Raw genomic sequence first — 12846 nt, 5'->3', positions numbered from 1 at the left:
GACGTGACGAGTCGGTTGAGTTGAGCGCCAGAGCTCCGCGTGGTCAGTTGCTTGATTGGTTGGTCAGTTTGTCGGTAAATTATTTAAGAGGATCTACGACTTCAGGATAGAAAGGACGATGGCACTGTTTCGTTTTAGTTCCAAACGATGTCTCGAATTACAGGTAAGCGACGAATTATTGTCCATCGTTCATTTTTCCATCGTATTATTATATAAAGACCAGGAGAATGTGAAAGATTTGAATAAATCTTTAAAGAAACGACGACACGTTTTCGATTTCGGTGCGAAATTCGAACGATCTGTGGCAGGTGTCGAGGGAGATTCGCATTCCCAACCTTTCATTTTGTTTCGCGAGACCTACTTCGATTTGTAATTTTCACGGATCTTTGTGGTTTCACGAAAAAAGGAGGAGGTCGATCGATTTCCGTTTCCCTTTTGTCTCTCGCTCTCTTTCTCTGCGATTATCTCGATATTTTCACGACACGGTAGAAAGAGGCTAAAGAGACTCGGATGTTCGAGGAGGGCGTTCGTTCGGTCGTTCGTTCGTTCGTTCGTTCGTTCGTTCGTTCGTTCGTTCGTTCGCTCGCTCGCTCGTTCGTTCGTTCGTTCGTTCGTTCGTTCGTTCGTTTTATCGACCGACGTTACCTACCATTATCGAGCATCTCCAACGACGAATATACGATAATTTTCAATTTCTTTTTTACTATTCACCCTATTCTGCGTCCACAAAGAAATGAAAATCTTACACTCGATATCTCTGCTCTCCCTCCCTTCCTCCCTGTGCCTGTCCCTGTATTTCCATCTCTCTATCTCCCTTTGACGAAGAGCGTGAGAAAAGAAGAGAGCGTACCTATTGGAACGAGCTACTGGAAAGAGGGTGCCCCCCGTTATTCGACGCGCAAACTGCGGCTGTGCTCCGGTGTAAGACGACGACGACGACGACGACGACGACGACGACGACGAATCGAATTTTTTCTTTTGCGACAAACGCAATATATATCCAGATTTATCTGATTTCCTAACATTTCTATATTTTAGGTATTCCATCAGTAATACGTCTAGCTTACCGACCAAGAGTTCGATCAATGTCATCTCTGGTTATGTAATAAAATTATCGTTGCCGACCGATCGGCAATATCTATCTCCGGTCGTGGACAGATATTCTTTCTCCATTTAAAGAGAGACGGACAGACAGACAGGCAGGCTTGAGAATTTAAAAAGTCCTGCATTCTCTATGAAAAAGTATCTATCAAGCACATAGGAAGGAATTTCTTGTTCGCGCCAAATTTTACGTTCGTTGTATTGGCCGTTCATACTGTTACGAGCAAACGTTCGAACCAATTTTATAATTATCACCGAGGAATGAAAAATTGAACTCGTTATCTAATCGATAGAATCGATTAGAGTTTCTTTCAGCTCTCATATGCGACAAGGTGGAAGTATGTGGGACATGATGACTTCTTGGTACGTCTAAAAATACGAGACGCGTGTATTTCTTTTCACGAAATATGTATCTTCTCTTACGTGATCCACCTCGGAATGGAATCTTTTGTTCCTCGTTAGATTCGTTCTTGTTTGAATCATTCATTCGCGAGCTTTCTTAAAGTTCTTTCCATCTATTCTTTTTTCTTCAAATTTATTCCAAATCTGTCGATGGAAGGGCCAAGAGAAAAGTTTACCCAGAGAGGTTGAGAACAGAGAGAGAGAGAGAGAGAGAATTCATTGAAGAATATAAGTAGTATGATAGAGAATGGCGATTTTGCAAGACGTCAGCTAAGTTTAGCAACATTTCGAGGTCAAAAATCTGACCCATTTTCTTGATCCGCTTTGGTCATGACCCGTCCCTAGAAATCCTTGATAGCACCTGCCTAGCACATACCGCCCTCGAGCATGATCCGATCAGATAGGATCATAAATATCTATCTATTTCGATCTACGTAATATCTTTCATTGTTTTCTTCTCTTCTCTTTCGAATTGAAAAGTAACTGCTTATCACATTCTACCGTTTTTACCTAGATATATTTACTTATATTATGTTATAATGTCTTCCTTCTGCATTAGCCAAGCAAGAAGAATTAACAAAGAAATAATTAGAGAAAGGACATAGGCGTGTCGGTCGAGCGAAACTATCTTTTCTCTCCTTTTATTTAATTCAAGTAATCTGGCAAGATAACATTCTTTTGCCCTTATTTATAAACGGCTCGATCGTTACCTAACATCGACACATACAGGCATATGGCCTCCGAATCGCATAACGAATTATTTCAGGGTTGCGCATCTTTCTTTTCTACTCGAAAGCGTACTTTATTTTTAGTAACGCCTCGTAAATAGTTTCCTTTTCGTCAAGTGTCTTCCAAGGAAGATGTATAGCTTTTGCCTTTAGATAAGATTATTTCTTCTGTAGATGCATACGTACGTACGTACACACAGTATGTATATATATATGTATATATATATAAATGTGTGTGTGTGTATATATATACAGACACACGCTTAAGTTTACGTTACGTGTAAACAGTTTGAATTTATTTTGGTCCATGTCCTTGCGCGTAGGTCCGATCAGCGATCTGAAATTTAATCGCGCGTTTGGATCTTTAACTCTCCTCCACGCATTGATACGCGTTAAGCATATATTTCAGAACTAATAAAGAGCTCTTGATACCGGACCGCCAACACTCTCCGTCGTTCGTTTTAACGCCATTCGACGATTACATGACTCGAAATCAATTAGATAATTGCGATTCGCGGGTGTGCACCAACTGGCAATGCCCTTCACAACCCGCTCTTTATTACGTAATATACGATACCAAGTGTTATCAAGCGCGTCGAGTGGTTTATCTTACTAATAATTAATCAACGCACATACACGCGCGCACATAATACACACAACTGATCACACATGCCGTCAATGCGTGATAATTTGATAAAAATACGTCCGTACTTGAGCGTGCGTTCGGAAACGATTTTCACAATTCGAGGATTTAATGAAATAGGTAGACATCTATATATTCTTATTTCGTACCTATGATTCTCGATTGGTTAACATTTTGTTTTCCTCCTCCTACCGACAAGCCTGTGCCATTGTCCCGATCATTGTTTCCCTTTCTTCCTACAAATAAGAGTAATATTTCATTAGATTTATCCGGGTATATCTTATGGATTTACATTCCAAGACTGTTAGACGATAGAAAGGAAAAAATGAATAAAACGGACGGTGAAAGTTGGTAAGCGTCTATGTTCGTACCAACGGGTGATATCCAATGATAATCTTTGTTTATTTCTCGTCGAAGTACTATGGTACGCATATGGAAGAATCATTTCCCTTTGCGTTGTAAGAAATAAGTGATCTTAATCATAAAAAAAAAAAAGGTTTATAGTAATTAATGACACGTTCATAATATATTCTATTCCAATTGGAGATATATCGTTTTTGAGTGAAAATACAAAAAATGAAAAAGCATTTTTGCATTGCATTAGCAATAAATAAATAGGACGTAACCCAATATTTATTTTTAATTTTAGAAACATCGTTCGTTCGGCCCGAGCACTTTTTTCGCATATTATACGATATTATATTTACGTATACCAAATTATAATTACGTATTCAATTAATCGAAATTCATTCTAAGAGGAAAAATAGTAAGGAATAATCGTTCCTTGCTCGTCGATCATCGAGAGTAGTTGATAATGTGAGATACGAGAGATGAATGATACGCGAGGATGAATTGATATAACTGTAGATAGTTGAAATTTTTTAATTCGTGCGCAAAGTTTTTTATTAATAGCATTGCAAAAGTTTTATTAAGGAAGAGGTGCCAGAAGATAAAAGTTCGTCGTTGTCTCATGGATTATCGTGATCACGATACGACGAGACATTTACAATCGACGATTGATACATTTTTCATAGTTATTGTTACCTTACCAATTGTGTCATTGTTGTTGTATCATAATCAATTTTAAAGACGTAGTCGGATCCAAGAAATTCTTCGATCGTTTTACATGCCTCGGTGATAATCGATAATGACAATGGCTGATTCGATTTACACGCTAACCAACCGATAGATCGGTTAACCGCAACGAGAATATGCTGTCATATACCTATTATTTTTTATTGTTTTGAAAATGAAACAATACCTTTTCCATAAACGATCATGAAGTATACGCGTGTTAAATTATCGTTACGTTAATGTATTTGCGTGACCAATACTCGTTGGAACATTAAATTATATAATATAATAAGTAATACCTACAATTTTATCTTTAGGTTTATACTGGCCAAGTTCCAAACTCATCGTTTCTCTCAGAGAAATAGTTACAACGGATAGAATTTAACGAAAGAACCAAAGACGATGCGCTCTAATCTTATAGTTATTTGATCGATAAAATTATGTAAAAATATTATTTTGAGATAAAAGTTACATCGAACTAACGATGTCGTTAATTCGTACCTCGATCGATTGCAGATTCCAAATATATAATTATTTGGATGTATTATAAGTAGGTAGAGATTATATGTAGATATTCTTACGTAAAAATAATTGCCCATTTATGGAGCGTGCGCTATCGAGGAAAAAGATAAAAGAGCTGTGGCTGAAACGAGGAGCGATCTTTGGACAGAGACTTTTGAGAATTTAAAGGGGTAGATTGCCTGACATCTTTCTTATCCACAAATAATGACCAAGTAAATTTAGCCTGTATTATTAGGTTGAGTTATTAATGGTCAAGTTCGAATTTCGCGAAAAAAATGTAACGAACGAACGACCGAACGAACGAAGAAACGACCATCAACGTCACTCGAGTATCACGCGAGTGAATAAAAATAGAGCCAATCGCGTTACTCGATAGCAAGCGACGATACTTTTACTTCAACGATCGTCGGTGTTACCACCGCGAGGCTAAGCATGATAATGACCTCTAATGCGAGACCTCGTGACCTCAAGACGAGTCCCCACTTTATCTCATACCAAACGATCCAATTCGTGTACGCGATATCAGCGATGACCACGCACGCGTTGTATCAGAAAATTTCACACAAAAAATCGCCCAAAGTACTTAAATGAAATTATTTCGTTTTCGATAAAAAAATGCCAAAAAAAAAACAAAAACAAAAAAAAAGTCAAATTTCATAGACACGAATATATTTAACGCTTTAACGATAGCCATTTGGAAATCCTTTAGCTTTAGAACGCGTTAATTGAAATGTCATATTTTGAAATCGTTACGTTGGCTCTGTCATTGCATCGAGCTTCGATAATTCATATCTATGATTATATGTACGCTCGATAAGCGACGTTTATATAATATTATAAATTCATTAATCCGAAAGGAAAAGAGAAGAACTGTGTACGGACGTAATATGAGACACGCGATAAGAGAAAATCGGAGCGATTTAAGAAATCGATCGATAAACTTCTCATCGTTTGATATTTCTCTCGTTCATTATTCAATACTCTCGTGAGAGCACATTAATCTTCAAGTAGAAATTCTGACGTAGCAGCGCGGAAGTAGGATCGTTCGCGTGTGAATCGTTATCCGCTTTTAACGTATTGGAATTAACATTGTGTACGTGTGCGTCGCGTTTATGCCCCCGCCTCTTTTACGTAATTCGTATGTTCCGCCGTGTCAGTGGTTCAGGATTTATAGACATATTTCCAATCTTTGCGCATTTCTCAAGATTCACTTTTATAACAGATATGTACTGGTGTTCGTAACGAAAATATCAATGTGATAGATATTCTTGTCTGGTTTCAGAAATTGACAAGCACGGTTACGAGCTCTGTGGTCGTTCGATCGTTAGCCGATGCTTCGACCGACCTTAAGAAAGTCTTATCCGAGAAGATACCCAAGGAGCAAGAACGCATAAAAGCCTTTCGCAAGAATCATGGCTCTACCAAAGTTGGAGAAGTCACCGTTGATATGGTAATTACGATAAGCTAATGCGATGAAAATAAAAAAGGAAACAAACCTACCGATAATATGTATTTATGACCGATTGATTCATGTGATTTAACTCGATACGTAGATGTACGGTGGGATGCGCGGTATAAAAGGATTAGTCTGGGAGCCCTCCGTACTCGATCCAGAAGAAGGTATTAGATTTCGTGGTAAGTCGATCCCGGAATGCCAAAAGGTCCTTCCGAAGGCTTCAGGAGGCGCTGAACCACTACCGGAAGGTCTTTTCTGGCTTCTTATAACCGGAGACGTTCCAACCGACGCCCAAGTCAAAGCGATCTCGCAGGAATGGGCAGCTAGGAGTGCGTTGCCGAAGCACGTAGTCACGGCCTTGAACAGTTTTCCAAAGAGTCTGCATCCTATGACGCAATTCTCAGCGGCCATCACTATATTGAACAGCGAGAGTGAATTCGTGAAAGCGTACAACAAGGGAGTCCATAAGAGCAAGTATTGGGAAACGATTTACGAGGATTCTATGAATGTAATCGCCAAATTGCCTGTCATTGCCGCTACGATATATCGAAACATTTATAAAGACGGCAAAGGTTTGGGTTCCGTCGATACGGGCAAAGATTGGTCTTGGAATTTCGCAAACATGCTCGGTTACGACAATCCTCAGTTCATAGAACTCATGAGACTCTACCTAACCATCCATTCCGATCACGAAGGTGGTAACGTTTCGGCGCATACTACTCACTTGGTAGGCTCGGCATTGTCCGACCCTTATCTGTCCTTTGCCGCCGGCATGAACGGTTTGGCCGGGCCCCTTCACGGTTTGGCAAACCAAGAGGTCTTGGTATGGTTGGAAAAATTACGTTCCCAAGTAGGAGATAGTCCTAGCGACGAGAAGCTCAAAGATTTCATTTGGAATACATTGAAGAGTGGCCAAGTGGTGCCTGGTTACGGGCACGCTGTACTCAGGAAAACCGATCCCAGATATACGTGTCAGAGGGAATTTGCGTTGAAACACTTGCCCGACGATTCCCTCTTCAAGGTAATTTTCATTTATAAACTTTCATCTCTTATTACTCGCGGGTACCAACTCGTTTACTATAATACTATATAATCAATTTTAGCTAGTCGCTCAAGTCTACAAGATCGTACCTCCTATTCTTCTTGAAACTGGAAAAGTGAAGAATCCATGGCCAAACGTAGACGCCCATTCGGGAGTACTTTTGCAATACTACGGTATGAAGGAAATGAACTATTACACCGTTCTCTTTGGAGTATCGCGCGCTTTGGGCGTCCTAGCCTCCTTGGTTTGGGATCGTGCTCTTGGTTTACCCATCGAAAGGCCCAAATCTTTGAGCACCGATCTACTAATGAAGGCTGTTAAGGCATAAAATGGAGATCCGTGTTTGCGCGCAACGTTTCAGTATCATTAAAGACACCTTAAGATCAAATCTGCCGACACCGACCGTCACATCGGTGTCTATATACGAGCCTTGGCGATGAAAATCGACCGATTCGACGAACGAACGAGCGAGCGAGTGAGTGAGTGAGCGAGCGAGCGAGCGAGAGAGAGAGAGAGAGAGAGAGAGAGAGAGAGAGAGAGAGAGAGAGAGAGAGAGAGAAAAAGCTCTACGAGTCAGTTTTAACTTCATTTTGATACGACCCCGAGGGAATCATTTTTAATTAAGCCGCTTAACGGATGGACCTAACGGATGTATTAAAAGCTACGAAAGAGAACGAATCATCTCACGCGATGTCGATTTTACAAAAGGACACTAGCCGCATTTTCTTAGACTCAAGTGCGGCTTGCGTCTTTCCGCTTTTCGAGCATCGTGAAATAAAAAAAAAAATACGTATAATTGGAAATGAACGTACGTAATAACTGCCGAATGAAGAAAAAATATGAAAAACGGCAGTTTCTTAGGTAATAGATATATGTAAATAGTTGCCGCTTGATATTCACATGATAATAACATGGAATAAAACCAGATACTAATTGTAGTATCTATACAGAGATAAAAGGCGGTAAATCCAATATCGAAAGATAACTGAGCGTTTCAATTAAAGAAATAATCAACGCAATATTAGATACAGCATAGTAGCGCATAGCGCTTATTGTTAAAAGAACATGATCGTCATCGTCGTTGTCATCGTCCGATAATTCAATGAACACTGCCCAAAATTACGCGCGTTTTTATTTTTTAGAATCTTATAATACACCTCTTGATTGATATAAATATTAAATTCCTTGTCTCTCATTTTTCAAAGGACAAAAACAATATTAGTTGGTATATTAGTTAGCGGTAATATGTATGTACAAGATGCTACATATCGTTACAATGTCTTACAATTAGAGATGCACATATTATTTCACTTGCTCAGGAAGTTCAAGTATGTCGCGATATTTTCACTACCTAATAGTCTCCGTAACAGAAAACACTTACAAGGCTAACTATATACTTAATTAAATATCGTTCAAAGTGCTTATTATGGCACAGGTTGTTGGTTTTAGATTTTCTCAAACATACTAATAAAATTTAATCGGTCTTATACCGAGCCAGTACGAGATATGCGTAAATTAAGAAGGATGACCAGTGGTAGATCCACTGTTATGAGGATGTATGAGTGTGTGCGATTCTTTATTTATAATAAACATGAAAATAAATAGATATTTAAAAATAATATGCGATATACGCAATCATTTCTTCTTAATACCTAATCTGATAAATGCACAAGTACAAGGACGTCAACTCTTAAACAACCGTCGATTCTTAATACGATATTACATCAAACTTTCGTTTCATATATGATAGATATTTTAAGGGGAAATTAAGAAAATCCTAATGTTTCTTTGCATTTTCCTTTAAAATACATTTTATTCGCTATTTACTATTTATTAATAACGTCACGGCGCAGAACGTAACTATCCAAGATAATGGAATTACCAATAAATGCAACTTTATTGCAGCTCTCCTCATTATCTATAATTTATGTAGTTTAATGCAGAGATTTTATTATAAATTTAAACCACGCGTACTTTTCCCGTACGGGTTCTGTACGGATCCTTCATTTTCATGTCAATATTTTTCAAAAGTGATACTATCGGAACAAAAAGAGATCATCACTTGTACGTAGTATCAAAATTTTAAAAAAGGAAGACGGATAGAAGAGATCTAACGATTTCCTGTGATTTCGAACAATGTCGCAGGAAACAGGTTCGCCTGCTTTCTTTATTAAATTGAACATGATATCTCTCTCTCTCTCTCTCTCTCTCTCTCTGTATGTACATATATGCATATACATATGTGTATATATATATATATATATATATATATACATATATACATATATACATATATATATACATGTAACGCACAGACGCTTTATAACGCGCTGACTTTCTGTTTTTTTTTTTTTTTTTTTTTTTAACTAATTCAAATAAGAAAATAACTCAAGGTGATAAAAATCTTCGATTCGATAATACTACTTTTAGCCACGTTTCTATCAACAATTATATCATTGAAACATTTTGACAAAATTTTGATTAAAGAGAAAATAACGTTTGTATGTTCATATATGATGTGCAGAAAAGTGCGATTATTATAGGTATGCGCGATAGTTCGTTATTTTCAAGTGTCATTTCTCAATATGAGAAAATTATTTTATACGTAAGAATCTCACTCTTGACTTTAGACGGCATTTATCTTATACAATGATGTTTAACATTTTCTCAATTAAATTTAATCAACGTCCATTATATTGATACTCAATATTGTTAACATCTTGACTGAATATTGTCTAAGTAACGCAAACCTGACGCAATAATATTTCTAGCTGCATACAAATTATTATCAAAGATCTGTTGATTGAACATTAAAACAATATATTTTTAATTAATTAATAAATAAAACTTTTTGTTCCATAATATATAATTACACAGAAATGAATTTGTATCGTTTTGTATTAAGTGTATTAATTTAATTAAGATGATTTGTAACGCACAAGTCAAATTAGATTTTTCCAGCAAACACCCGTCCCTCAGTTATCTATCCTTGTTATGAAGTCTTATAGTTGTTTGCACAGTTCAGACGGTACGAAATCTGCTTAAAATTTGATACAGAAATGTTAAAAATATGTTACAGATTGGAGCTATACTTGCTGACCTTACTTTTTTCTTCTTCTTCTTCTTCTTCTTTTCTGTAGTTTTTTCCTTTTTTTTTCTTTTTTCTTTATTTATTTTTTTTTGTTTTTTCTTTCTTTTTTTTTTTCTTTTTTTTTTTTTTTACAGTCGCTTATCGTTAATAAAGTGTATAAAAACTATGTACAAAGATGTACCTTTTACTTTTGCATAAGAAGCCAAACGATGATATTCTCTTTGTATGTAAACAAGTACTTCCTGCGGCTTCGGCATTTGTTATAAGCACAAGTGAACGGGTCGGTGAAAATTCTATTTTCAAGAATTTATTTTAGATTCTTCCAATTGCGCTTCTTTTTCTTATAATAACCGATAGTTATTATTGGATAGTACTTGCGGGAATTAAATGATATATGAAATATGTGCGAACGAGGAATAAGACTTGGCAGTTATCACTCTTGAAAATGCATGTTACTTAAACGTAAAACAACACATATTTTAACATATCTGTAATATTGTAAAATTAATCAAGCATTATACATCATGGGAAACCTCCTATTTTATATTTTACAATCTTCTTTAGCTTCGCTCTTTTTTTTCTTCTTTTTTTTCCTTTTATGCCTATCGATAATTCATCTTTTCTCCACAATTATTTTCACGTTTTTATATCAGGAAACGCGAGCGTGTATTATTATTTTATTGAAAATAAATAAATTTTTTGCCCGTCCACTCTGAAATACATTAAACATTTGCTACGGTAATTGTCTCGGTATATGCAGTTATACTTTGATCATCGTACTATAAATTAATGTATCATTTTAAAACGTCATAAAATTATTTTTTCCAATATGTGTACGACCATCAAAGTAGCAACGATACTAACTCGCGCTAATCACATATTATACAGTTTAGTTATTCGTCGAATTTATGACAAATTCTCATAATGTACGTCATGTCTTCTTGAGACGTCCAACGATCCATTCCAGTCCTTGATAGAGTCTACAATGTCAATTATTTTATCAATATTATACGATCGTATTCGTACTTGCCGCATCTAACAAGAATTCTTCTCTACCGAATAGTATATGTATATACATGTGTGTGTGTGTGTGTGTGTGTGTGTGTGTGTGTGTGTGTGTGTGTGTGTGTGTAGAGAGAGAGAGAGAGAGAGAGAGAGAGAGAGAGCGAGCATGACATAATAATGCAAAGCATAAGAGAATGAAGAAAGAAAGAAATATTTACCCTTCTCCCGTGAGAGCACAACAGCTTTGTATGTGCCACTGATGTTTTTTGATCGATGTTAAATCTAGTTGCCTTGAAATTTCAGCGGCTGTCATACTACCCTTCAAGTCCTGCTTATTAGCATAAACTAAAACATTAGCTTTGCTAAGTTCCTCGTGATTTAACATAGAATACAATTCTTCTCTTATCACACCGAGTCTCTCTCTATCTGTGCTGTCTATAACCATAATTATGAATTCTGTATTCGTGTAATAAGTAGACCATGCGGCCCTTAAGCTCTGCTGTCCCCCTAAATCCCACATTATGAAATGAATATTCTTCCATACTACTTCTTCTACATTTGAACCAATAGTCGGGGACGTATGAACAACCTCGTTCATTAGAAATTGATATAATATGGTTGTTTTACCGGCGTTGTCCAATCCTACCATAACTATTTTATGTTCTGAAAAATGATTTAAGTTTCGATAAAATTTATATATATATACAAGTAGTAATGTAGTAGTAAATGTAAATTTGTAACATATGAATAAGTAACATCGCGTAAAACGTAGAAACATGTAATAAGACAATTTAGCAAGTAATTAATATACAAGTAGAAGAGGCCACAAAATATGGCCATGACCAAGCATTTCTTACTCTTGTATAATCGACTTGTATCTAATTTTACAATTGTAAATAATAAAAAAAGTTACAAGTAAAAAATAATGGATATATATTAAAATCAAGACGGTAAAAATCTAATAAATTTGTGAAAATGTCACTTTCACAAGAAGAAAGAAGCAAGGCATAAATATTGGATAACTCAAAAAAGATCGCTTTTACCTTCGTTACCAAAGAGACTCCACAACTTTGCAAATAGCAATCCCATATTGAGCCCACAGTTCCAAAATAATTCGAAAAACACCGCGCTCGGTAACTCTCTCTCTCTCTCTCTCTCTCTCTCTCTCTCTCCCTCTCTATCTCTTCCTCGTATACAGAGTACAGCCTTGATTACGATAAAGAGAATGTATTTCGACTTAGAAATAGGACATCCATCTCATTGTTACAGGGTTATGTCCAGCTTTCCATCACTTCACTCTTTCTCATTTGCACGATATTTCGCAGCCTCATGTCAACGACCGGTGTAACGTAGAAGTGAGAAATGTACGATGGTTTTCCAACTGTTGCAAGTACGATTAGATAAACTGTTAAATGGAGTAATTTTAGGCGAACATTCCCTAATCTAATTAAGACGATCGCGACATGTTGCATATGCGATTAAAATGCCCCTACATACTGATTGGCCCAATCCGAGTTTGCAGGTATGACGATATGACGTCATACGAAATATTACCATGCGCCGATTGGAGGAGAACTACTAGAAAGCGTTGAGCGCGCGTAAAACGATATTTCCCTGCCAATCAAACGTCCATATATATATATATATATATATATACACATTACAATCCCTAAATGATGATTTACTCTTCATAGTTGCAACTATTCTTGACTAGTAAATACTAGAAATGAAACTATAATGTTGCATATGAAGTGTATGGATCGTTCAACGAATATTTCCCAA

At 36.6% G+C, this 12846-nt stretch overlaps 2 protein-coding genes across 5 annotated transcripts; one reads left to right on the top strand and one right to left on the bottom strand.

The window, feature by feature from the left end:
- The first annotated feature begins 2 nt into the window (after positions 1-2).
- On the top strand, positions 3-8587 carry kdn (citrate synthase). Its single transcript, XM_035885704.2, has 4 exons — positions 3-163; positions 5753-5920; positions 6024-6947; positions 7030-8587. The coding sequence occupies exons 1-4, from the start codon at positions 119-121 to the stop codon at positions 7294-7296; spliced, it is 1404 nt and encodes a 467-aa protein (XP_035741597.1). The 5' UTR covers positions 3-118; the 3' UTR covers positions 7297-8587.
- A 716-nt stretch (positions 8588-9303) lies between these two features.
- Arl5 (ADP-ribosylation factor-like 5) lies at positions 9304-12656 on the bottom strand. Of its 4 annotated transcripts, none has more exons than XR_014981903.1 (4): positions 12108-12656; positions 11283-11727; positions 10924-11039; positions 9304-10771 (listed from the first exon to the last, which is right to left on the bottom strand). XR_014981903.1 is itself a non-coding variant. In XM_035885748.2 (3 exons), exons 1-3 carry the CDS (start codon positions 12151-12153, stop codon positions 10991-10993), a joined length of 540 nt encoding a protein of 179 aa, XP_035741641.1. In that variant the 5' UTR covers positions 12154-12647; the 3' UTR covers positions 9304-10990. The 4 variants fall into 4 exon arrangements, 1 of the variants encoding a protein (XP_035741641.1); XR_014981901.1 differs by having other exon boundaries at positions 9304-10005; positions 10074-11039; positions 12108-12647; XR_014981902.1 differs by having other exon boundaries at positions 9304-10005; positions 10241-11039; positions 12108-12647.
- Between the last annotated feature and the right edge of the window lie 190 nt (positions 12657-12846).

The sequence above is a fragment of the Vespa mandarinia genome, chromosome 3, assembly GCF_050613455.1.
Source record: "Vespa mandarinia isolate Hongniang chromosome 3, ASM5061345v1, whole genome shotgun sequence".
Classification (NCBI taxonomy): Eukaryota; Metazoa; Arthropoda; class Insecta; order Hymenoptera; family Vespidae; genus Vespa; species Vespa mandarinia.
Note: the sequence above shows the minus strand (reverse complement) of the source record. Positions and strands in the feature narration are given on the sequence as shown.

Excerpts from the sequence above, each read along its gene's own strand:
- Arl5 (XM_035885748.2), bottom strand. The coding sequence starts at position 12,153 with ATGGGATTGCTATTTGCAAAGTTGTGGAGTCTCTTTGGTAACGAAG. Across the intron at positions 11,728-12,107 it reads GAGTCTCTTTGGTAACGAAG|AACATAAAATAGTTATGGTA; the intron begins GTAAAAGCGATC and ends ATCATTTTTCAG. Across the intron at positions 11,040-11,282 it reads TGTGCTCTCACGGGAGAAGG|ACTCTATCAAGGACTGGAAT; the intron begins GTAAATATTTCT and ends TTGACATTGTAG.
- kdn (XM_035885704.2), top strand. The coding sequence starts at position 119 with ATGGCACTGTTTCGTTTTAGTTCCAAACGATGTCTCGAATTACAG. Across the intron at positions 164-5,752 it reads AACGATGTCTCGAATTACAG|AAATTGACAAGCACGGTTAC; the intron begins GTAAGCGACGAA and ends GTCTGGTTTCAG. Across the intron at positions 6,948-7,029 it reads CCGACGATTCCCTCTTCAAG|CTAGTCGCTCAAGTCTACAA; the intron begins GTAATTTTCATT and ends AATCAATTTTAG.